The 27,019-nt window shown below is 42.0% G+C and overlaps 2 protein-coding genes across 12 annotated transcripts in view; one reads left to right on the top strand and one right to left on the bottom strand.

Moving 5' to 3' along the window:
- Positions 1–15,300, top strand: part of VPS13B (vacuolar protein sorting 13 homolog B) — a 735,231-nt gene extending 719,931 nt beyond the window's left edge. For 5 of the 10 annotated variants that reach the window (XM_021090606.1, XM_021090607.1, XM_021090603.1 and 2 more), the window contains 4 exons: positions 2,590–2,766; positions 5,002–5,104; positions 5,601–5,850; positions 9,527–15,300. In XM_021090606.1, the coding sequence (XP_020946265.1) occupies positions 2,590–2,766; positions 5,002–5,104; positions 5,601–5,850; positions 9,527–9,775 (779 nt within the window). In that variant the 3' untranslated portion in view covers positions 9,776–15,300. The remainder of the gene's footprint in view (positions 1–2,589; positions 2,767–5,001; positions 5,105–5,600; positions 5,851–9,526) is intronic. The other 5 variants (XM_021090604.1, XM_021090602.1, XM_021090605.1 and 2 more) reach the window with 1 other exon arrangement.
- On the bottom strand, positions 11,865–26,610 carry COX6C (protein). Of its 2 annotated transcripts, none has more exons than NM_001097473.2 (4): positions 26,537–26,610; positions 25,321–25,455; positions 24,588–24,716; positions 11,865–11,996 (listed from the first exon to the last, which is right to left on the bottom strand). In NM_001097473.2, the coding sequence occupies exons 2-3, from the start codon at positions 25,432–25,434 to the stop codon at positions 24,603–24,605; spliced, it is 228 nt and encodes a 75-aa protein (NP_001090942.2). In that variant the 5' UTR covers positions 25,435–25,455; positions 26,537–26,610; the 3' UTR covers positions 11,865–11,996; positions 24,588–24,602. The 2 variants fall into 2 exon arrangements, with proteins under 2 accessions (NP_001090942.2, XP_013852024.1); XM_013996570.1 differs by lacking the exon at positions 26,537–26,610 and adding an exon at positions 26,456–26,507.

Below are 27,019 nucleotides of genomic sequence, written 5' to 3'. Positions count from 1 at the left end.
TCCCTGTGCTGGTCGGGCCTGGTACATTGAAGAGAAATGGGAGCTTTTCACCTGCCCCCCTCCCCCAACTCAATTTTATAGTCTTAATGGAAATCTGTACTTGGGAAAAGCCATTTCTACCAGAAATAGAGGCAATGATTTACTTTATTGGTGAAGTTGTAACTATTGACCCCACCTTTTCTACTCTTGAGCAGGGAGACCTTTCAAAGAAATCAGATAATGAAATCGGATAATCAGATAATGACATCGAAAAAGCTGTATTCTTGGGAGTTCCCACTGTGGCTGAGCAGTAATGAACCTGACTAGGATCCATGAGGACATGGGTTCGATCCCTGGCTTCGCTCAGTGGGTTAAGGATCCGGCGTTGCCGTGAGCTGTGGTGTAGGTCACAGACCTGGCTCGGATCCTACATTGCTGTGGCTGTGGTGTAGGCTGGCATTTGCAGCTCTGATTAGACCCCTAGCCTGGGAACTTCCATATGCCGCAGGTGTGGCTCTTAAAAAAAAAAAAAAAAAAAAAAGAAAAGAAAAGAAAAAAGAAAAAGCTGTATTCTTTGATTTGCTGGCTCTTCACTTTCAACTGTCTGCTGTGATTTAAAGATTCCGAGGTTCTTGCCTCTCCCAGTGTCGCTGGCTCCATTAATATTTCCCAGCTGCTCTGACTCCTGACCTCATAGACAGAGAGCAAAACAGCAGAGTCCTCAGCCAAGCACCAAGACTGGGCATCTGGGGGACACTGAAACCGCCATCCCTTGCCTGGGGAGAGCCAGGGTGGCCCAAGCCAGGTTTGAGCAGCTTCCTTGGCTTCCCAGGTCATTTCTTTAGGAGGTTTAGGAAGCGGTGGTCTAGGCTGAGAAACAGACCTGTCACATCAGGTCATTCTTAATCTGTCAATGTATAAACTTAAATGGCTCTGTCAAAATTTAGGGGCGCGAACTCCACAAAGAATATTCCCGTTACAGCTGACCTGAAGGAACTGGCCTTTTGTGTTACTGGATTTTGTTCAATGGAATATTACTTGAAATTAGCAGGTCATTAACCGAGACCTGGAAATCTCCATTTCCCCAGGAGACTTTGAATTAGTGGCGTTTGGAATAATGGGATTTGACGTGTACTAAAATTTCTACCAGGGGGACTGTACATTTTCATTAATCCTAGCAGATTTGAGTTGAAAACAGAGAATTCTGTCAAGAATGGTCATGATATTGTTACCTCTTACTGGGTTAGGGAACCCTTCCCTCCATTATGAAAAGATCTGGACTGTTGGAACCTTTTCTCGAACTCATCCTTGATGGCTCAGAGGAAGAGGAGCAAGGAGGGGACTCTGGCTGAGGGGTTCGCCCTCCAGCTCTGGGCATGGTCTGGCCGCCCCATGGGAGAGCCCTTAGAGCAGAGCTGGGAGCACAGGGTTTATAACTGTTCTCAAGCGAAGATAAGTGGCCAAACCTCAGCTGAAGTGAGAGAAAAGGAAGTTTTTCCAAGACTGGCAAAGGGAAAAGCCTGTTTTATACACAGGATCAGTGAACAGCTTGGTGCTTAAGAGCAAGGTGGTGACTCCGACTCCCTAGACTCAAATCCTGGCTCAAGCACAGGACAGCTGTGTGACCTTGGGAAAAACTCCTTAACCTCCCTGTGCCTCGGTGGCCTTCTCTAGGAACTGAGGATAAAAACCATGCCCAGCTCCCTAGGATGGTGAGAATTAACGATCTCATATAAGTAAGCTCTTAGCCCATAGGAAGCACTCAAAACAGATTCTCTGTAATAGAAGCAGTAGTTACTCCATCAATAATTACTCTTATTAAATAATTATTAATATATTAACATGACCTTACTATGAAAGAATTGCTCTTATTCTTACCAAAAGAGAGAACGTGGGAAAGGACTGGTCCCTTTCAGTTTTTTCATCGTCTTAATTCCGTGAAAATGTATTAGGCTGAGCAGACTCACCCTCCTCCTGAGGAATTATTAGCTCTCTTCCCTGAACTGTGTTGTCTGATTTCTGGAGGAAGGTGTGTGGGTGTCCCTTTGGAAGAGTCCAGCATGTTTATCACATTCGGAACTGAAGTTCACAGATGCTGACCATGATGGGCCCAACCCAGTCTGAACATTGTGTTTTAATGAAGATAATAAATTCTAACAGCCTCAATGTACTTAGGAACATGGTAAATAAATGCATAGCAAAGGGCTTTATAGAGTTCCCGTTGTGGCTCAGTGGGCTAAGAACCTGACTAGTATCCATGAGGATGAGGGTTCGATTCCTGGCCTCACTCAGTGGGTTAAGGATCTGTGTTGCTGCAAGCTGTGGTGTAGGTCGAAGATGTGGCTTGGATCTGATATTGCTATGGCTGCCATGTAGGCCAGCAGCTGCAGCTTTGATTTGACATCTAGTCTGGGAACTTCCATATGCTGCAGGTGTAGCCCTAAAAAGACAGGAAAAAAAAAAAAAACAAAAAAAAAAAAACAAAAAAACCTTCATAATGAGGATAGGGTTTCATTCTCAGTCCTGATAAAACTGTGTTCCAGTTTGAAGGTTTTCATTGTCTCAGGATTTGAAGCCTCAGCCTTACTGGGGATTTTTGTTGTTTTTCAGGGGCAATTGCTGGTATAGTTGATCAGCCAATGCAGAACTTCCAGAAAACATCTGAGGCTCATGCTTCGGCAGGACACAAGGCCAAGGGTGTCATCTCAGGTGTGGGGAAAGGAATCATGGGCGTATTCACAAAGCCCATCGGAGGGGCTGCTGAGCTCGTGTCACAGACTGGCTACGGTGAGTCGTGGGGAGCCTGCCAGGCCAACTCAGACATCATCAATAACTTGCGTTATTATGCCAAGGTTTCCCTAAGATAATCTAGCCCCTTACATGCCAAAGGAGTAGCAAATAAAATAGATAACTTTATAAAGACATAGCTCTTTTTCTCACCTCCTTATGCTTCTTTACACAGAGTGGAATTGGATTACTAATCGTATATCACAGGAATAAAATAATAGAACCAGGAAATCAGTAATTTCAGTATATATGACTGTAAAAAGATTGTGACACATATAATCTTTTTATAGTCATTTAATAAAATAGACTTTAATGAAAGGTAACCAGTTAGATATTGAGGGCCATATTTAGAATATGTATATGTATATATAATGAGTATATATTCCTCTTTCTTTCTATATATATATATATAGAAAGAAAGAGGAATACATTGAAGCAGAGTAGAATTCCTTCTTATGGCGAGCAATTTGAAAGGAAAAGGTAGGTTATAAAGCAGATATCCTTAAATGACCGTGCATATATATTTGGAGAATGAGAGAAAGAAAGGAGGGGGAGCGGGTAGGTGGGTGGCGTGCACACATGCCCGCAACTGCTCGGTGGTGAGCAAGGCTTTCTTGCAGGCAGGCCCAGTCCCCTGGCCAGTGACAGCAGAGGCGCAAGATGTGCCCCAGAAAAGCCTTTCCCAAGCAGATAGCACAGCCGGGAGCTTGGGCTCTGGGACCGCCTGGCCTCCCCCTGCACGCATGCGCACGGGGGAGCATCTGGTGCGAGGGAGAGGGCGCACCTCCGCCTGAGCTCATTTTCTGCGTGCTTGGCAGAGCACATTAAAGTGACTTTTACGACATAGGTCTCGAGAATGGTCACCTTTTTACCTAAAATCGGTGTCATCACTTTGATCATGAAGCACCTGGCTGGCAAACATGACAAACTGTGGGCTGGCTCTCCTGCTTCTCAGCCATGGGAGCGCTGCATTTGCATCGGGCCAGAAAGGGTGCGAAGTAGATTTCACTGCAGCCTCCTGCGGCTCACTAGCTCTGACAAGAGGCAGCCAGATCAGGACATAAAAACGTCTGAAAGGAAGAGAGCAGGAGACAAATGCCCACACTCAGGCAACCATCCGGAGAGGCTCCTTTAAGAGACCACACAGACGGGAACACGTGTTCCTCCCGCTCCCCTCCCAACACCACCACCGCCTCCCTCTCCCCATTTCTCTGTCTCCCTCCTTGTGTGAATGACTTTTCACTTCCAGGGAAACTGACAAAAAGAACTACTGCAACTCCTAACTGGCCAGAGTTAAAGGCTCCCTTATCTAGTGTTTACACATTAATCCAAACAGGATCCCTTTTGCTCTAGACTCCAGTGAGGTAAAGTCACCTTATACTTCATAAATTCCTTTGGTCTTGAAAATGCCATTGTCCCTCGCTGTGTGTCTCCCGGGGCTGAGGAACTCTCCCTTATGTAAGAGCATCTCAGAACAGAGCTTCGCATGGCCTTGTTGGTTTCCATCATTCTTGTAAAACTTTTATTACCGCACTGAAGGTTTTACAAACCACTAACTCTTAGTCTAATGACTGCGCCTCATTTATAAACATTTACAAGCCCTCAGAAAGCACACATGCTGTACCATCTTTGGCTCTGGAGAGTCTCTTTGGAGGACTGCACGGCTGCTGCTGGGTGCCCTCATTTGGTGCTGGCACCAGGGAGAGCATGTAATAAACCGGAGGCCCCAAGAGCACTCATAAATGTATATGGAATCATGTTTAACAGCTGGATTAAGTCACTTAAATACTGTATCTAGGCAAACCATGTGCCTTTGTGTGCATCTCTCTGTGTGTTGTGTTTTTTATTATCTGACCAGCCATAGCACAGATACAGAAATATTGTAATGAGCAAGGAAGTCAACCAACAATCTTGACTTTTTTATCGCATCAATTGTAAATGATCTGTAAGCTCTTGCTCAGGACTGATTACTCCCACGAGCATTATGCTTCCTCTAATTGCCAGTCTCTGCTTGGACCGTAGCTCATTCATATTTCAGTCTGTAGTTAATGTAAGATCACAAGGGTCAACAGCATTGCAGTGTTTCATGATTATCTATACACTTGCTTCCAAAGATGTGACATCATTTGGGATCTGCAGCAGTTTATGGATGGCTCCAAGCAGATGACATCACTGTAGCACAGAACTGTTTTCCAGAAAACAACTAGTAAAACTCCCTTACTTCTTTTACCACAGGTATTTTACACGGAGCTGGACTTTCTCAGCTTCCCAAACAGCGCTATCAGCCAGGTGATCTGCACGCTGACCAGGCTCCAAACAGCCACGCCAAATATGTCTGGTAAAATGATCTAGATGCTTGTTCCACAGTACACATATGCTATGGTAACAGGGCCCGGCTCGCTCTCAAGCTCATGGGCTGTGCTTCCAGGGGAGCCCAAGAGGAGCAGCTGTTTTCAGGGAAAGGCTGCCATCCACAGATCCGAGCTGGCAGCAGAATGCCCCTGCCCCACGCGCCACTCAGGGACAGATGCGCTCTGGCAGAGAAGCCCGGGCCTGCAACTGGGCTTACAGTTCTCTCTGGAGCCAGTGGTCTAATTAGGGGTGACGTTTCTAATGGGGAGGAAAGGAGTTACCAGAGCCAAGGGAAATCTTTGTCTCCAGGAGGAGCTGGGTTCTGTTGAGCAGAATCAGTTTAAGAATTCCCAGTGACAATTACATCTCAAGCTGAAGCTAGTCATCAGGTCAGTGGGGGCCTTTGTTTGGGTACAGTGAGCCCTGATAGGTGACCATCTTTTCAAAGCTGGCTTTGGCCTCACTTTTCGCCTTTCAAACAGGAAAATGCTTCAGTCTCTGGGCAGACCGGAAGTTCACATGACCCTGGATGTAGTTCTGGTGAGGGGCTCGGGCCAGGAGCACGAAGGGTGCTTGCTGCTGACATCAGAAGTGCTCTTCGTGGTGAGTGTCAGCGAGGACACCCAGCAGCAGGCCTTCCCCGTCACGGAGATCGACTGTGCACAGGACAGCAAGCAAAGCAACCTGCTCATCGTGCAGCTCAAGCAGCCAAGAGTGGCCTGTGATGTGGAGGTACATTTCCGAAAGTAGGGTGATTGGGGCTAGCTGCTGGCAAAATCGAGACACGAGGTGACTGCTGCTAGCGGGCATTTACGAGCCTGCAGCCTCTGGACTGGCCGCTAGCGACCAGGAGGGCTGCCAGGGGAAGGAGTGTGGGTGGCAAGGAGGCCACTGCGGAAGGGGGTTGGGAAGCCGCCGCCCAGGTGCCTGTGAGCCTGTTGTGGGAGAGCACAGCAGGAGGCCGGAGGGACCCACAGGCAGGGCTGAGCAGCACTGGGATTGAAGAAGCATGGTTGTCATAAGGCTGGGGTGCTAGAAGGGGATAGGGCAGTGAAGCCTCCAAACAAGCAGGTCTGTACAAGAAGGGCCATTCCACGAAGCAGGCCGCCTGGTCTGAACTCCACAGAGCAGGCCCACGTCTGCCCGTGGCCTGGAAGTGACTGCAGCAGGTCTGCGGGGACAGGAGAGTGAGGGGTGTCATGCGTGAAACAAGGCACAGGCCTCACCTTTGCAAACGCACAAACCAGGAGGCCTGACTTGCCCCCTCCCTCATTCCTAACCCCTGAGACCTCGAGGTCACAATGCTCTCAATAGGGAACTCTCTCCTATCCCCGGCTCTGTAGATCCCTTGCTCTGTGCTGTGTTCCCTTTCCTGCAGGACAGTGTCACACCCCCTCAGCACCACAGGGAACCTCCTGGGGATTCTGCTCAGGCCCTTGGGGCAACTCTCTGGCCACACAGCTCCTGAGATGTACTGCCTGCTGGCTCCTGCCACACCTGTGATGTAGAATGGATGCTCAGGTGGGGCATTCTGGGTGTCAGGGGTCAGAGGTGAGCACCAGCTTCCTGCAGCCCAGCCTGGGCGAGCAGGTGCTCCCACTGGAAAACTGCTCTGCCCCTCACTCCTGGCTGACTGTCTGACCCATGGGGCCCTGAGAGTTGACCTCAGAAACAGACATCTTGTCCCACGGGGCTCGCTGGGAATGGATCAGAGGCAAGCTGGAGCCAGCTGGTCCTAACTTAGGGTCTGAGTAGCCCCAGAAAAGGACAGCAAACCTGCCTCCAGCAGGTCCTGCCTGGTTCCTTCATTATTTTCTTCCTGGTATGGGAGCCTGCATCTCCCTCACCACTGTTTGGGTAAAATTATCTGAGAAGATGGAAGGCAGCCAACCACAACAACTCTGAGATTTCTCTAGTTTCTTGGATCCTAATCAGTCAGGCTTTAAGCTGGGCTTGGCACCAGGACCACATTACTGGTTCGAGTTGATGACTTTCTGGGAATAAACAGAGGTCAGATGTCCAGGCTGACTTTATTAGATCTGCCAAAATCTTCTGATCCAGTTGACAATAAAGCAGCAGTGATCTGGCTACAGGACTTGGCAAGGGATAGTATCAATAATGATAACTTCAAGTCCTTGGTCCTTAACGAGAAGCTTCCAAAACCCTGAGGAGTTATCTGTGACTGTCGTTCCTTACTTGCTTGGGAAATACTTCAGATCTTAAACTATTGAGACTAGAGAATCATCTTTTGCTGTTAAACTGTCTTCAACTGTGGTTCTTCTCTGGCTTTTCTGTTGGAGGAAGGTACTATGGGGAGTTATCGTAGCTGGAAGGCACAGACCTCAGCTTCGCCGGGGGTCAGTGAGATGATAGCTGGAGTCCCCACCCCTAGACGTGGCTAAGGCTAGTTGAGACCAGAGGATCACTGAGTTCAGAGGCAGAAGCACTGGCATTCTGGACACCATGCTCACCACTCGTTTCCCACTGGTGTTCAGGGATAACGCGGTTGGGGTTAGGGGTGGATACCTGGTAGATACCCAGCACGCCTCCAGCCTGCAACAGCGACCTGTCCCCTGTACCTCTCCCTAAGAAACAAGAAGTAACTGCCCCACTAATCCTGTGCCCAAACCCTAACCTCCCCCACTCACCCCAACGGTGACCCAGGCTGCAGAACTAAATGCTCCCTTTTTGAGAGGCAGTAGATCCTTAAGAGTACCATAATACAGTGTATTTTCAAAACGGGAGTACATGGGTAACTCAGCAGTGCTGCTTGACACACTGCACTCTCCTTGGCGGCCGTACCCACGTAAGTGCACAGCAGCCTAATCCACAGGCATAAAAGCAGGCCCGAGAAGCCTACGCAGTATCCTCCAGTGAAAACCAGAGAACAGTATAGAGAACAGTATTTTAAGATCTTGACATAAAATGGCTTTTCTAGGATTTTGCTCTAGATGCTAGGAAACACAGCTTGTGTGAATTTTGAAAGGAATTAACTTATAGATGACATCATTTGGTATGTTCAAATATGGCAGGATTGATCCTTAAAAATCAGCATTTGCTTTGCTTAGTTAAATGCAGCCATTTTTCGGCTAATACTTGCCTAATATGCCTGGCACTTTATTGAAATCCCTTATGAGCAGCTCAAAATGAGTCAGAAGGTCAATTTATGCCTTGGCCATGTTCCTTTCACAACACGGGTTTTCCTGTGCTGCTGTTCAGGAGGAGCAATTAAGACTTTCTGTGTATTCAAAGCGGTCCAGCCGAACTCTGACCCCATCAAATGATATCAGAGCTCTGGCTATTGCCTGGTGGTGCAGAGCTTTCATCTGTCAGTGAATCTTTGGGGGCCGCTATTTTCTTTCCCAAACTTAAAAACATGAGGCTGAACTCTTAATAGATGTCCGACTTCTTGCTCTGGCAGGCAGACCTCTCTCCCTCCTTCCCACCCCACTGGCGTCCTGCAGCTTTTAGGACACCCCTGGCTACACTACCTTGGTGCCCTACACAGAGAGAGAGAGAAAAATTCTTTACATTTCTATTTCAAGCACGAAGAAGCCCTCATTGAAATGTGTGATTCTTCCAGAGTGGTCTTGCCAGCATTTGGTAGGTAAGACCACTGAAAGGTCAGTGGCTACCTGATTCCCACAGATCAGCAGCTTACTTTGGAAACGTCCCACCGCACTTGATTTACAGTAGAAGCCACAGAATTTCAGGATGGGAGGAATTTATAGCTCCACTTGCCTTTGATGGGTGCTTTCTCAGAAAATCTCTCCTAAGAACTTAGGTAATATATCTCAGTTCTCCTGCTTGAGTTCCACTGAAGATGAGCCAGACTTTTATGAACCATAAATGTACTTTGCATCCTCCCTCTTTTCCATAAAAATTTCCCCTTCCTCTGCCCAGCTTTTTTATTTTCTCTGGCCTTAAATCCTACAATTTATTAAAGCAGAAAATGTTACAGTTCAAAAGGTATTTATTTTTTTTTAATGCTCTGTCCAAAGCCACTGGTTTGAAAGAGGTGCTCTTTTCCACGTTTCTGTCAAACTAAAGAGGTTCTGTCTGGAGAGGTTTGCAGAAACAAGCAAGCAGAGCTTTTATCTCAGGGTATGGAGTTTAGCGCTGATTAGAGTCGACCAGAGGAAAGACACTTTTCTCCTTTGTTCCTGGACTAAGCTAGTAAAGAGCAGTGACAGATGTCTTAAGAGTTAATGAATAAAATATTACCAAATCGTCAACTTCAAAACATGGGAGTTTTTTTACACACCAAAAACTTATTCAGTGGCTTTATTAGAGAACCTAAAAGGCACAACATACAATGTATCCAAGGCAAGAGAAGGCAGGATTCTGTTATGAGGTCTTCTTTATGAAGCTTTGGGAACTAAAAAAAATCATTCTTTTTGGATCACAGGTGGATGGTACTCGAGAGAGACTGTCAGAGCAGCAGTATAACAGACTTGTGGACTACATCACAAAGACCTCTTGTCACCTGGCCCCCAGCTGTTCTTTTGTGCAGACACCATGCCCCGTGGTGGCTGTGGAACCTCTACCCTCCACTGTGAAAACCTACCACTATATGGTCGACCCACCTTTTGCCCAAGTCTTCATTAGTAAATTTACCATGGTGAAAAATAAAGCCCTGAGGAAAGGGTTCCCTTGAGCCGCCTCTGAGGCACTGATTCCTGCTTGTGCAGTTTTTGAAAAAGCCATCTAATGAGCTCTAACATCTAATATGGACGCAAAACCAACACTGTGCTAGAATTAATTTTCTAACACCTTCTAAAACTAATTCAGACTATTCCTTTTCCCTAGAACTAATATTCTTTAAAATGCAGTGATACAAAAAAGCCCTTTTTCCTATTTGGGGACAATGAACAGAATCCTATTATTATGTCTTTATAATAGGAAAAGGAATGCATTATCTACGTATTTGTTACATATTTGTTAAAAATTTGACTATAATTATGATCTGGAAACCTCTAACAAAACGTGGTAAGGCCTTGGAATGGAGACAGGCTAAAACTTTATCCCCAGTTGCATCCGTTTTTAGGCCGAGGCGTCTTTTGCCTAACACCCTTATCTGCAAACGCTGAAATTCTTGAAATGAAATCAAACGCTTAGTATATTATTATTTACCTTGTTAAATGTGTTCCTTAAATGTGATGTTGTTTCTTTCAGTGAAAGCCCCCATTTGTATCCTTTCTTTAAACAGTACATTTTATCAAAGTTTACAAAACATTCTCATGACTGTCCAGGTACCTTTTGGAAAAAGTTTGTTTTACTAGGCAAGCTTAGAGAATCTATGTCTACAGATAAAAAACAGACCCAAAGTGCTCAGGTGAGTTTCTTTAGTTCCATAAGCAAAATACTACTGGGGAACTCCCTCTGATACTCTCTTGTGGCAGGACTCTTTGGCCCTGATGTACTGGTAGAACCAAGAACCCCAACATTAACCTTGACAATGAACCTGTCCAAGTAAGTTTCTTTTGTTGACTTGACTTGATCAAGCATAAAGATATTCCCAGTATTTGATATTCTTTTATATTTAAAGATGGAGTTGGCTGGGTGACAGGTACCACCTTTAAAAATTCAGTAAATATCTCATACTCCAGATTAAAACACATTTTCACTCATTACATCCAAACTTGGGCCTACAACCTGATACCTACAATTGTGAGAGGTTAAGAAAATTCAAATGCCTTCTTTAACTTAAGCCTCACGTTATTGGTCGTAAGAAGTCACTGCATAGTTGGACAATTCTGGCTGAATATGAAAAAAAATGGTTTCACCATTACTTCGTTGTATCATAATCATTCAGGAAAGTGACAGTTTGGTCAAACTCAAGAGTAACTATTTTTAAGATGTAAATATGTACTTAGTCTTGTATCTTTTATGGTAATTTTGCATACTACTAAGAATTGTTATATAAAATTGTTTAAAATAAAAGCAATCCTTGAATTACTGATCACAAATAGATGTATATGGTCACCAGTTCTTAAAAATGCAGGTTCTCACTAATACCTGGTGAGGGAGGAAGGGGGGTGTTATTACAGTTTATGTTATGGGGCCCAAAATTTTGCATGATTTAAAAAGAAATAATTTTTGTTAACCTAATAAAAAGAACTAGTGATTAATTTAGCTTTGGCTAAAATACACTTAATTCTTATAGCTCTCCGTAGTATCACTTTGACCACAACAAAAACATCATTATTAAAGGGGAGAAAAGTCCTCTAAGACCTCCTCTGAAAAAAGCTGCCACAGTGTAAATTAGCAGACATTACTCAAGTCCCATTAAAGTAACATGGACCTTTCCTGGACTAGACATGTATTCCATATTGCACATACATACAATTAGGTCTTCAATAAAGCAGTGCTGAGTAAAAGCCCTTAAATTTCAATTACCTATTATGACATCTATCCAGGGGTTGGAGCCAGCAGGACTACCAGACAATGACAATGAAGTCCAAAGACATTTTACTGGAAAGACAGTCTCTGTTTCCTTTTAAGAGCCCACATTCTAGTATTCACGTAGGCTCATGCAGACCCCTTAAATCCACGGCCCAGGCAGTACCTCAGTGAAATAGACAAAATGTGAGAGGAATCAAAAATGTCCTAAAACAATGAAATTTAAGAAATATTAGCATCAAGTTATCTTCGTAAGATTCATAGTTAAAAATCCCCAACCAATTCTAATGCAAGTACCCTGAACTATATGTATTAGTGAGAATACGTGAGCAAAGACACCAGTATTCACAGTATTTGTTAACTGTTTATTTATCAAGAGAAACTACTTCTTAGCCCAGATACTTGGAGCTCATAGTTTCACAGTTCAGGAAAATGGTTAAGTGACAAACTTCCATGGAACTCAACCCAAAGAAATTCTGTGGAGAAAAACAGAGTGGCAAAGTTAGTAACAATCATTTTCCTAACACGTCACCACCCTGAAGATCCCCTGAGCTCCTGCTACCTGGGGAGTCCACACTTTGATCAATCCCTTTAAGCCCAGGAGCAGCGTGGTTCAGGCTGCCTGGACGCCAGGTCCGTTCTCCCACATGCTCCCTGACCCCCCTCTTTTCCATTGGGTGCACACACACCTTACTCTGAGGTTTCTTTGCTTTCATTTACCAAATTCTTTTTTTTTTTTTTCTTCAAGTCCACCTCCCTCCATTCCTTCTCATACCCATGCTATTCTTAAAAAGCAGCAGTTCATCTGTTCTAAACATTTCTATTTCTGTCTCCATTTCTGGTCCTCTTACTGATTTTTACAAAATAGCTTCTTATGTAAGTAAAAGGTAGAAAAACAAGTATTAAAAAAAAAATCAGCCTGTTAACACTTGATTATGAAATGCACATTCACTGTGGAAGTTTTAAAAGTTTCAAAGGTACAAGAAAACAGCAATGTTAAGATTCCACACAGAACCCCTAATATTTTCTATTATCGTTTTACCTTTAGCCTTTTTTCTGGCCATTTTTTTGCTTAACATAGATCACCCTTTACATAAAACATTCTTAATTTTCTATTTTTATTAATGTGTTACTGTGCAATTTCTAATAGACTTAACAGTCTCTGGCACAAAAGTTGTACTCATCAATTTTCCAACCACTGGAAATATAAAGTTGTTTTTCTATTATTATATATTACACTGTGGCTACTTGATGCATATATCACTATCTGCAATTCAGAAACTTCCTTAAGATAAACTACAGAAGTGGAATGTAAAAGTATTGAATTCCGTATCAGGAAAAAGTTACTTATATGCAAAATTATCCTTGAGTCTTTTGGAAAACTAATCTGAGTCCAGTACAGCAGGTCTCCCCAACACACCAGATCTGGAGAAAAGATCACCAACACTCTCGCGCGCACACACATAATATGGCAGGAATGCTCACTCGGGAAGAGTGCCTAAAAAAAATAGATTCACATTCCCCTTGCCACATCAAACTCACACCAGGGTGACAGACAGGATCTTTAACTCTGCCTGAACTGTTCTTACTTTTTTGAGCTTGAATCAAGGTAAATATGTGAGTGACAAGATTCCAGAGTATGAACAGTTCTATCAGGCAGGTACTGGACTCATGCTTTCCAATCAATTTAACAGATGACCTTTCATCAGCACACAGGACAAAGAACCTGAATTCACACTGTCCATGAGGCAAAGGACCTTGTGGCCATGACCAACCAAACCAGAATACCTCGGGAAAGACTCCAAGTCATCTATGGACATGCAACTTAACTATAAAAGGTGTCAAAAACTTGTTTTTTAAAACACTTCTAAAAGTGTGGTTTGCCTAATGCCGATACAGCAATACCAGCATAACTTGCAAAATGATTCTGAACATGAAAATTAGCTTCTGTCAGCAAGACGGTACACTTAGGAAGCTCCCATACCCCTACTCCCTCAGACAAAAAGCAACAACACATGGAGCAAAGTGTCTTTGTGAGAACTGTAGAAATCAGTTAAGCAGCAACCAAGCTAACACCTCAATAAGAAAAAGCTGCACACAAAATGGCAGGCTATTTTGTGCAATTTTCCTCCAACCTTACCCCACCCCTGCCTCAATGCAGCAGTGTGGTCATGAGGAAAGTGACCAATTCCTGGCTCCTCCCTCAAGACAGATGGAAAAGAGTAGACCCCGCACAATGTTCTGGTTTGTCTTTGAGGGCTTCCCAAGGGACTGGTTCAATCTTTGTCTCAGAGCACTGATGAGAACAGTGACAGAGTTTAAAGGACTCATGAGACACCATCAAAAAGAAGGGGCAGAGAGTTTATTGGAAGAAACAAGGGCCAAAAACTTCCCAAATACAAGGTGTTACTTGAAAGTAAACGAACCAGAGACCCACACCAAGACTATTATAATCCAACTGTCAAAACCCAAAGAAAATGGATCTTGAAAGCAGCCCCTTCAAAAAAACGATTCATCACCTACAAGGGAGAAACCTTGAAGGTCACAAGACTCTCAGGTGGTAAATTTAAAGTGCTCACACACACAGAAAAATACTGTATCCAGCAAACATGTCCTTCCAAAATCAGGAAGAAATTAAGATATTCCTAGATAAACAAAAGCGAAAGGATAAAGAGTTCATTACTACTACAGCTGCAGTGAGAGTTCAAGTTGAAACAAAAGTACAGGAGACAGTAACTCAAAGAAAAGAAGTTCTCTGGCAAAGGTAAGTACGTAAATATAAAAGACGATGTTATTTTTGTTTCCCTATCTCCACTTTTAATTTTGTAGGATTTAAAAGACCAAAGCAGAGTTCCCATTGTGGCTCAGCAGTAACAAACCCAACTAGTATCCATGAGGACGCAGATTCAATCCCTGGTGTTGCTCAGTGGACTAAGGATCCGGTGTTGCCGTGAGCTGTGGTACAGGCTGCAGAGGCAGCTCAGATCCTGCATTGCTGCAGTGTAGGCAGCTACAACTTCAACTGAACCCCTAGTATGGTAGCTTCCATATGCTGAAGGTATGGCCCTAAAAAGAAAAAAGAAAAAGGAAAGAAAAAGACAAAACACTAGAAATCTATGTTACTGGGTACACGATATTTAAAAATAGAATCTGTGACATTAAAGTAGGGAGCTCCCGTTGTGACACAGCGGAAATGAATCTGACTAGAAACCATGAGGTTGCGGGTTCAATCCCTGGTCTTGCCCAGTGGGTTAAGGATCCGGCACTGCTGTGAGCTGTGGTATAGGTCGCAGACTCGGCTTGGATCTTGTGTTGCTCTGGCTGTGGTGCAGGCCAGCAGCTCCAGCTCTGATTAGACCCCTAGCCTGGGAACCTCCTTATGCTGTGGATGCGGCTCTAAAAGGCAAAAAAAAAAAAAAAAAAAAAAAGTAAAGTAGGAGAGCACAGTTGTAAGAGAACTTTTGAATGTGACTTAAGTTGTTAGCAATTTGAAATAAATTATAATAGTACTTATACTTTCAATGGCTATAAGAACTAGAGAGATGATCATTAAGAAAATAAGGATTTGAACACTAAAGACCAGTCACATCTAATACACAGATACAGAACATTCTACCTAACAGTATAAGACTACACAATTTTCTCAAGTACATATGGAACAATTTCCATGTTAGGCCGTAAAATAAGAAAAAAATGTTTAAAGACTACACCATAAATGCACTGAAATTAAACAACATACTGTCTAACAACCATGGGTCAAAGAAATTAAAAAAAAAAAAATCAATCAACTACATACGTTTACACCTTAAAAAGCTAGAAAAAGAAAAGGGAACTAAACCAAAACTAGCAAGAAATACAGATTAGAGATAAAATAGGGAATAGAGAAACAATAGATAAATCAACAAAATCAAGAACTTGGCTGGAGAGGGTGTGGAGAAAAGCGAACATTTCTACACTGTTCGTAAGAATGTAAATTGGTACAACCACTATGGAAAACAGTATGAAAGCTCCCCAGAAAACTAAAAACAGAAGTATCATATGATTGAACAATCCCATTCCTGGGTCTATATCCAACCAAACCTGTAATTCAAAAAAACACATGCACCCTTATGTTCACTGCACCACCATTCACAATAGCCAAGACATGGAAACAACCTCAGTGTCTATCGACAGATGAATGGATTGAGATGTAGTACATACATACAACAGAATACGACTCAGCCATAAAAAAACAAAATAGTGCCATTTGCAGCAACATGGATACAACTAGAGATTCTCATACTAACTGAGGTCAGTCAGAAAGAGAATATAAATACATATGATATCACTTATATATAGAATCTAAGATATGGCCCAAATGAACCTATCTCAAAACAGAAAACAGACTTACAGACATAGAGGACAAGCCTTGTGGCTGCCAAGGAGAGGAGAGGGAGTGGGATGGACTGAAAGTTTGGGCTTAGTAAACACAAACTATTACATGTAGAATGGATAAATAATAAAGTCCTACATAGCACAGGGAAATATATCCAATCTCCTAGGATAGACCATGACAGAAAATAATATAAAAAAAGAATGTATATACATGTATGACTAAGTCACTCTGCTGTACAGCAGAAATTGGCACAGGATTATAAGTCAACTATACTTCAATTAAAAAAAATCAAGAGCTGGTTTTTTTTTTTGGTCTTTTTGGCATTTCTTGGGCCACTCCCGCAGCATATGGAGGTTCCCAGGCTAGGGGTCGAATCGGAGCTGTAGCCACCAGCCTATGCCAGAGCCACAGCAACGCAGGATCTGAGCCGTGTCTGCAACCTACACCACAGCTCACGGCAACGCCAGATCGTTAACCCACTGAGCAAGGGCAGGGACTTAACCCGCAACCTCATGGTTCCTAGTCGGATTCGTTAACCACTGCGCCACGACGGGAACTCCAAGAGCTGGTTATCTGCAAAGATCAGCAATATAAAACATATAGTCAGACTATGAAAAAAAGACTCAACTAAAAACAGAAATGAAAGAAGGGATATTCCAACTGATTTTACACAGGAAATAGGAACTATTATGAAGGAATACTGTAAACAATCATGTCACCAAATTAGGTAACCCACACAAAATGGAATAATTCCTATGAACACACAATCTACCAAGAAATAAGAAATAAATAATATAAATAGACTTATAACTAAGGAGAATGAATCACCCATCAAAAATCTCCCAACAAAAAAGCCCAGGATCAGATGGCTTCACAGGTAAATTCTACCAAACATTTAAAACACCAATCCCCTCAAGCTCGTCCCAAAACTGAAGAGGGGAGGGGAAAGGGGAGAAACATCTCATAATTCACTATTTTTTATTTTCTTTGTATTAAGACATCTTAAACATTTCTGTACGGGGGAAGAGATTGCCCCTACCGTGTTTTCCTGAGCCTCTCCTGTGTCTCTTAGGGTCACATCTGACTGACCATCTCATTTAAGAATATGAAATATTCCATAAGACCAACATTACCCTGATATCACAGCCAGACAAGTAAGAAAACTACACAGCAATGTCCCTAATAGATGCGAAAATCCTTTATAAAATACTAGCAATTTAACAGCTCATTAAAAGGATTACACACCACGACCAAGAATGATTCAACATATGAAAATCATACATAATACACCACAGGAGGACAAAAAAGCCACATGAGCATCTCAACTGATTTAGAAAAAGCATTTGACCAATTCCTTTTCATGATAAAGAAAATAAATATGGAATAGAAAGAAACTACTTCAACATAAAGTGATACATGAGAAATCCACAGCTACTATCATACTCGATGTTGAAAAACTTAAAAGCACCTCTAAGATTAGGGGGGAATATGATGTTCTGATCACTTCTACTCAAAAAGTCCCAACCAGAGCAATTAGGCAAGAAAAAGAAAAGATATCCAAACTGGAAAGCAAAACTATTTCTGCAGACGACCTTATCTTATATTCTCATACAGTGAAAACCCAAAGATTACACACATGCACACACTATTTTAACAACTTCTTCTAACTCAGCAAAGCCGCAGATTACACAATCAACACACAAAAATCAATCGTGTTTCTATACCCTAACAATGAATAATCAGAAAAAAAATTAAGAAAATAATCCCAATTACATTAACATTTAAAAAATACAATTCTTCACCAAGGAGGCAAAAGACCTGTATTCTGAGAAGTACAAAACATTGCTGAATTAAACAGAAGACATCCTGTGTTCAATACTTATAACTAGGACGTCCATTCTACCCAAAGTAATCTGTAACGTAATGCAATCCCTACCAAAATCCCCATGGGATTTTTGCATAAATAGAAAAATCCATCCTAAAATTCATACAGGCTATCAAAGAACCCCTGAATAACCAAAACAATCTTGAAAAAGAAAACAAATTTGAAGGACTAACACTTCTCAACTTCAAAACTACTATAAAGCTACAGTAATCAAAACAGTGTAGCACTGGCATAAAGACAGAAATATAAACCAGTGCAACAGAGCCAAAATAAACCCTCACACATATAGTAAAAAAACAAAAATGCGCAAAGGTGCCAAGACCATCTAACACGAAAAGGATGGTCTTTTTCAACAAGTGGTCTTGGGAAAACCAGACACTCACATGCAAAAGAATGAAGCAGACCCTTCTCTTAACATCATATCCAAAAACTAAAACAGTTCGTCTTAAAGGTAAGAACTAAAACGATAAAACTTTTGGGAGACAAGACATGGAAACAACCTAAATGTCCATCAACAGACGAATGGATTAAGATGTGGTACATATATACAATGGAATATTACTCAGCCATAAAAAAGACAAATTAATGCCATTTGCAGCAACATGGCTGGAGCTAGAGACTCATATTAAGTGAAGTAAGCCAGAAAGAAAAAGATAAATACCATACAATATCATTTATTTGTGAAATCTCAAATATGGAACAAATGATCCTATCTAAAAACAACACACAAAAAGCAGAAACAAAGCATGGCCAAGAAGAGTAGTCTTGGGTATCCGGCGGGGAGGGATGGGAGGGAATGGGTATTTTGGGGGTTTTGGGGATGCAAACTGTTATATCTGGAATGGATGGGCAATGGGATCTCACCGTACAGCACAGGGGAAATGTGTGTGATTTGGGTCACTTTGTTGTACAACAGAACTTGAAGAAACATTGTAAATCAATAATAATAATAATAATAATTTTAAGAAAAACTTTGGCAGAAAACATAATGACAATGGGCGTTCCCGTCATGGCTCAGTAGTTAACAAATCTGACTAAGAACCACGAGGTTTCAGGTTTGATCCCTGGCCTCACTCAGTGGGTTAAGGATCCGTCATTGCCACGAGCTATGGTGTAGGTCGCAGATGTGGCTCAGATCCCGAGTTGCTGTGGCTCTGGCGTAGGCTGGCAGCTACAGCTCCGATTCAACCCCTAGCCTGAGAACCTCCACATGCCACGGGTAAGGCCCAGACAAAAAAAAAAAGGAAAGGAAAAGAAAAGAAAAAAGAAAACATAATGATAATGGACTTGTCAATGCTTTCTTAGATATGACATCCAAAGCATAGGCAATAAAAGAAAAATTACATAAATTACACTTCATCAAAATTTTAAAAGTCTGTGCGTCAAAGTATACCATAAATGCAATCTATAGACTAGAAGAAAATACCTAAATCGTGACTGATAGGGGGTTTTAAAGAACTCCTAAAACTCAACAAAAAGTAATCTAATTAAAAGCAGGCAACGGACTTATTTGAACAGACATTTCTCCAAAGATACACAAACAGTCAACAAGCACAGGAAAAGATTTTCAACATCATTAACATTACAGAACTACAGAGATGCAAATGAAAACCAAAATAACACCTCACAATTATTAGAATGGCTACTATCAAAAAAAGAAAACAAGGATTTTCCATTGTGCCTCAGCAGGTTAAGAACCAGACATGGGCTCTGTGAGGATGTGGATTCGATCCCTGGCCTGGCTCAGTGAATTAAGGACCTGGCATTGCCACAAGCTGTGGCACAGGTAGAAAATGCGCTGGGATCCAGCACTGCTAAGGCTGTGGCCTGTGGCATAGGCCAGCAGCTGCAGCTCTGATTCAACCCCTAGCCTGGGAACTTCCATATGCAGCAGGTGTTCCCATTTAAAAAACAACAACAATAAAAAACAAGTGTTCAGCCAAAAGCAAATATTGCATCTGCAAAAAATGAAAAAAAAAAAAATACACTCAAGCAGATAATAACAGGAGACCATCCAACCAAAAAAAAAAAAAAAAGAAAGGAAGAATGGAGAACCATAGAATCAACTGGAACACGAGGTTCAAATGGCAATAAATAACCATCTATCAATTATCACCTTAAATGTCAATGGACTGAATGCCCCAATCAAAAGACACAGGGTGGCTGAGTGGATAAAAAGGCAAAAACCTTCAATATGCTGCCTACAAGAAACTCACCTTAGGACAAAAGATACATATAGATTGAAAGTGAAAGGGTGGGGAAAAATATTTCACGCCAATAGACATGACAGAAAAGCAGGAGTCGCAATGCTCATATCAGACAAAATAGACTTTAAAACAAAAGACATAAAGAAAGACAAAGAAGGACACTATTTAATGATTAAGGGATCCATCCAAGGAGAGGATGTTACTATCATCAACATATATGCCCCAAATATAGGAGCACCCAGATACATACAACAAATATTAACAGACATAAAGGGAGATATTGATGAGAATACAATCATAGTAGGAGACCTAAATACCCCCCTCACATCAATGGACAGATCCTCTAGACAGAAAACCAATAAAGCAACAGAGATCCTAAAGGAAACAATAGAAAAGTTAGACTTCATTGATATCTTCAGGACACTACATCCAAAAAAATCAGAATACACATTCTTCTCAAATGCTCATGGAACATTCTCAAGAATCGACCACATATTGGGACACAAAGCGAATCTCAATAAATTTAGGAGCGTAGAAATTATCTCAAGTATCTTCTCTGACCACAATGCCATGAAATTAGAAATCAACCATGGGAAAAGCAAAGAGAAAAAACCTACTACATGGAGACTCAACAACATGCTACTCAAAAACCAATGGGTCAATGAGGAAATCAAGAAGGAAATTAAAAACTACCTTGAAACAAATGATAATGAAGACACAACCTCTCAAAATCTATGGGATGCTGCGAAAGCAGTGCTCAGAGAGAAATTTATAGCAATCCAGGCCTTTCTCAAAAAAGAAGAAAGATCCCAAATTGACAACTTAACCCTCCACCTAAACGAATTAGAAAAAGAACAAAGAAGTCCTAAAGTCAGCAGAAGGAAGGAAATTATAAAGATCAAAGAAGAAATCAATAAAATAGAGACTCAAAAAACAACAGAGAAAATTAATAAAACCAAGAGCTGGTTCTTTGAAAAGGTGAACAAAATTGACAAACCCCTGGCCAGACTCACTAAAAAGAGGAGAGAAAGAACCCAAATCACCAAAATTATAAATGAAAAAGGAGAAATCACAACGGATACAGCAGAAATACAAAAAACCATAAGAGAATACTATGAACAACTGTATGGCAACAAGTTGGACAATCTGGAAGAAATGCACAATTTTCTAGAATCTTACAACCTGCCAAAACTGAATCAAGCAGAAACAGACCAATTGAACAGACCGATCACTAGAAATGAAATTGAAGAGGTCATAAAATCACTCCCTACAAATAAAAGTCCAGGACCAGATGGCTTCACAGGTGAATTCTATCAAACATATAAAGAGGAATTGGTGCCCATCCTCCTTAAACTCTTTTAAAAGGTTGAAGAAGAAGGAATACTCCCAAAGACATTCTATGAGGCCACCATCACCCTCATTCCAAAACCAGGCAGAGATACCACCAAAAAAGAAAACTATCGCTCAATATCATTGATGAATATAGATGCAAAAATTCTCAACAAAATCTTAGCCAACCGAATCCAACAACATATCAAAAAAATTATACACCATGACCAGGTTGGGTTCATCCCAGGTTCACAAGTATGGTTCAACATACGCAAATCAATCAGCATCATACACCACATTAACAAAAAAAAGGTCAAAAACCATATGATCATCTCAATAGACGCAGAAAAAGCATTTGACAAAGTTCAACATCCATTCATGATCAAGACCCTCGCCAAAGTGGGTATAGAAGGAACATTCCTGAATATAATCAAAGCCATTTATGATAAACCCACAGCAAATATAATCCTCAATGGGGAAAAACTGAAAGCCTTCTCACTCAAATCTGGAACAAGACAGGGATGCCCACTCTCACCACTGCTCTTCAACATCGTTTTGGAAGTCCTAGCCACAGCAATTAGACAAACAAAAGAAATAAAAGGCATCCATATAGGAAGAGAAGAGATCAAACTGTCACTGTATGCAGATGACATGATACTATACCTAGAAAACCCTAAGGACTCAACCCCAAAACTCCTTGAACTGATTAATAAATTCAGCAAAGTGGCAGGATATAAGATGAACATTCAGAAGTCAGTTGCATTTCTGTATACCAGCAATGAAACATTAGAAAAGGAATACAAAAATACGATACCTTTTAAAATTGTACCATACAAAATCAAATACCTCGGAATACACCTGACCAAAGAGGTAAAGGACCTATATGCCGAGAACTATAAAACTTTAATCAAAGAAATCAAAGAAGATGTAAAGAAATGGAAAGATATTCCATGTTCCCGGATTGGAAAAATCAATATTGTGAAAATGGCCATCCTACCCAAAGCAATCTACAGATTCAATGCAATCTCTATCAAATTACCCATGACATTTTTCACAGAACTAGAACAAACAATCCAAACATTTATATGGAACCACAAAAGACCCAGAATCGCCAAAGCAATCCTGAGGAACAAAAACCAAGCAGGAGGCATAACTCTCCCAGACTTCAAGAAATACTACAAAGCCACACTCACCAAAACAGTGTGGTACTGGTATCAAAACAGACAGACAGACCAATGGAACAGGATAGAGAATCCGGAAATAAACCCTGACACCTATGGTCAATTAATCTTTGACAAGGGAGGCAAGAACATAAAATGGGAAAAGGAAAGTCTATTCAGCAAGCATTGCTGGGAAACCTGGACAGCTGCATGCAAAGGAATGAAACTAGAACACACCCTCACACCATGCACAAAAATAAACTCCAAATGGCTGAAAGACTTAAATATACGACAGGACACCATCAAACTCCTAGAAGAAAACACAGGCAAAACACTCTCTGACATCAACATCATGAATATTTTCTCAGGTCAGTCTCCCAAAGCAATAGAAATTAGAGCAAAAATAAACCCATGGGACCTTATCAAACTGACAAGCTTTTGCACAGCAAAGGAAACCCAAAAGAAAACAAAAAGACAACTTACAAAATGGCAGAAAATAGTTTCAAATGATGCAACTGACAAGGGCTTAATCTCTAGAATATATAAGCAACTTATACAACCCAACAGCAAAAAAACCAATCAATCAATGGAAAAATGGGCAAAAGACCTGAATAGACATTTCTCCAAGGAAGATATACAGATGGCCAACAAACACATGAAAAAATGCTCAACATCGCTGATTATAAGAGAAATGCAAATCAAAACTACCATGAGATACCACCTCACACCAGTCAGAATGGCCATCATTAATAAATCCACAAATAACAAGTGCTGGAGGGGCTGTGGAGAAAAGGGAACCCTCCTGCACTGCTGGTGGGAATGTAAACTGGTACAGCCACTATGGAGAACAGTGTGGAGATACCTTAGAAATCTATACATAGAACTTCCATATGACCCTGCAATCCCACTCTTGGGCATCTAGCCGGACAAACCTCTACTTAAAAGAGACACGTGCACCTGCATGTTCATTGCAGCACTATTCACAATAGCCAGGACATGGAAACAATCCAAATGTCCATCAAGAGATGACTGGATTCGGAAGATGTGGTATATATACACAATGGAATACTACTCAGCCATGAAAAAGGATGACATCATGCCATTTGCAGCAACATGGATGGAACTAGAGAATCTCATACTGAGTGAAATGAGCCAGAAAGACAAAGACAAATACCATATGATATCACTTATAACTGGAATCTAATATCCAGCACAAATGAACATCTCCTCAGAAAAGAAAATCATGGACTTGGAGAAGAGACTTGTGGTTGCCTGATGGGAGGGGGAGGGAGGGGGAGGGATCGGGAGCTTGGGCTTATCAAACACAACCTAGAATAGATTTACAAGGAGATCCTGCTGAATAGCATTGAGAACTATGTCTAGATACTCATGTCGCAACAGAAGAAAGGGTGGGGGAAAAAACTGTAACTGCAATGTATACATCTAAGGATAACCTGACCCCCTTTCTGTACAGTGGGAAAATAAAAAAAAAAAAAAAAAAAACAAGTGTTCAAGGGTGTGGAGTAATGGGACCCTTGTACACAGAAGCTGGTGGAGTGTAAACCAATGCAGCCACTAGTAAAATAGTAGGCCAGTTCCTTAAAAAATTAAAAATAGAACTACCATATGATCTAGCAACTCCACTTCTGGTATATACTCAAAAGTACTGAAAGCAGCCTATCAAAAGAGATAACTGCACACATCACAGCAGTTGTTCAACAGCCAATAGTGTGGAAATCCAAGTGTCCATTAATAGATGATTAAACAAAATGTGGATTAAATAAAATGGATTATTTAGCCTTCTTACACACCTTGAGGACATTACACGAAGTGAAATAAGCCAGTCACAAAAACATATAATTACACTTACATGAGATATCTAGACAAAAAGTAGAATGGTGACTGCCGGGGAAGGCGGAAATATTTAATGGATACAGAGGGTCAGTTTTGCATGATGAAAAAGAATTCTGAAGATTGGTTATACAACAATATAAATGTACTTGTCAACACTGAACTGTACACTTACAAACAGTTAAGATAGCAAAATGGTGTATTTTATGTATTTTGCCCTAATTAAAATTTAATACAGTAACTTCAAATAACCTTATTACCTTTACATTCCAAAATCACTTCGCACTCTGAAAGATACCAGCCTTCCTCATCTCCTCAAAATCTTTCATGGAATCATAATTTCTGTAGAAATCTGCGTATGCCTTCTTTCTTGGTTCAGCCACAGCAAACTAAAACGCAGCATACCACATTAGGATTTATTTTACAGATCATCACAAAAATATCTAAAGACAACATAAACCAAGTTTGTATTAACCTTTAAACTTGAACCCTATTATTAAGGCCCTTAAGGAGGTAAAGTTAAAATGAGGTCCTTAGGATGGGTCCTAATTCAACACAACCAGCATCCTTACAGGAGGAGAAAATTCAGTCATGCTAACACACATAGGACCCTGTGATGAGAGGAAGACAGCCATCTACAAAGTCAAGGAGAGATGCCTGAGAAGAAATCAACCCCAGAGACATCTTGATCTTGGATTTTCAGCCTTCAAAAAAAAAACCTTCTATTTGTGGAAGCCACCCAGTTTGTTGTACTTTGTTATGGCAGCTCTAGCAAACTAATACAGCTTCATTTAAAGATGGAGGAAAAGCCATCCGGGGCATATGAGGTGTCACACTGAGGTGAACAGTGAAAGAGTAAGAGGAAGAGAGCACATTAAAGAGGAAATTCCTTTTAAAAAGCTCTAAACTCTTTATGAAAATAAAATACATTTTCAAATTTAAAAGCACATCTTTGGACCATGAGCACAAAGTAAAAAAATCAAATATACATACCTTATAGAAAGTTGCAACCCCCAATGAGACAATGAATGCTCCAACAATATGAAATCGCAGACGCTTGGCCAGAAGGCCACGCATCTGAGGTTTGGTCAAAGAACTAGTAGCCATGGTAATTTTTCTCCTTGACAGCTAAAATAATAAGAAACAACTCTTAGGACATACGACACCTAAAGAATGCTTCTGCATAATACATTTTGTCACCTCGAGGCCCAGGCAGGAGAGCGGACCGACTACGCCCCCAAAGCCTAAGGTCTTTGCTGGCTTAGCCAGTTTCATCTCCAATACCCCCCGCCCCCGGCTGAATGAACATCAAATAATCAAGACAATCGCGGCCCAACACTAGCCAGGGAAGAAAAATGACAAAAACCTCCCGCAACTACAGTAAAAATTAATAGCAGCTCTGGACTGATATAAGTGTAAACACATTTCTGGCATTTACTCTATAAATTTACTACCAATTCATTTATTTAACCCTCGAGACAACTCTGTGGGGCAGTTATTCCATTTTACTGAGAAAAACGGGACGCATGAAGATTACACAACTATTTCAAGGTCAGGCGGTCAACGGCTAAGACTCGGCCGGGACCCCCGCAGGGCCTGCAAGGCCCGCTTTGTGACCCGCGGCGCGTGGGCCGGCTTCTGAGCTCTCCTGCGTGAGCCGCAGGGGCCGAGGCGCAAAGGCCGTGAGCGCGCGGAGAAGCTGCAGGAGGCCCACCGCTGACCTCCAGCCACAGGCACGGAGGCCCTCCTGCAGCTTCCCAGCTCTAATCACAAAGGCTACCGCAAAGCTGACGCAGGCCGAGTGCCGACGTTGCTCCTCACGCCTCAGGCCAGAATGAGGAAGAAATCACCCTCCCTTTTTGCGGGTGAAAACACTGGGATCAGACAGGTCAAAAGACACAACCAAGGTCACAATGAATGGAGAAAAAAACACAGCGAACACCGGGCCGAGCCGGCCGCCTCCGAAGCGCTCGGCGGTTCCTCTAGGCCCCCGGAGCAAACCTGACCCCTGTGGGTCCCCGCCGCCTGCCCACTTCCCCCCAGAAACTGCCACAAGAGCGTGCTGGGGTTGAAGCGGGCCAGAGGGCCCAAGTTTCCCGACCGCAAAAATGCAGAGTCACGACTCAACTCCAAAGCAGACCAAGGGCCGGCAGCGGGAGGCGGCAATAAGGTGAAACCAAACGAGAGACGCAAAAGTAACAGGACTCACCTCCACAACAACGTCCTTGCAGACTGACGGAGAAATGGACGGGGTTCCAGCACCGCGCAGGCGCAAAGATAAAGGAAGCAGAGAGGATCCCGCGACGGTGGCCGAAAGAGTTCAAAAGGCCTCCGGCGCGTCTCTCGCCGTTCACAGCTGAAGTTTTGTCTTTTTCCTGTACAACCTTGGATTTAAAGCTTGATCTTCCGAGTCACTTTCCTTGGTAAACTGGAGATATTGACCTTACTCATACACAGGATTGATATGAACTTATTAGGGAGTTCAAAGAGATTCAATATGTGAATTTTTAAAAAGTGTATCCTACAAAGACAGCACAAGTCAACCTGGGCATGGATTGCTCCAACTATGTGCACAAACCGACATTTTTATTATGATGACTACCTTTACACGTCTAGCCGCTTGTTTGAGTAACGAGACTGCCAAGTTCCAGGAGTTCACAGCCCAGCAGATGAGACATAGGTAAACAGATCA

This window comes from Sus scrofa, chromosome 4 (assembly GCF_000003025.6).
Source record: "Sus scrofa isolate TJ Tabasco breed Duroc chromosome 4, Sscrofa11.1, whole genome shotgun sequence".
Classification (NCBI taxonomy): domain Eukaryota; kingdom Metazoa; phylum Chordata; class Mammalia; order Artiodactyla; family Suidae; genus Sus; species Sus scrofa.
This window is presented reverse-complemented; position numbering and strand designations above follow the sequence as displayed.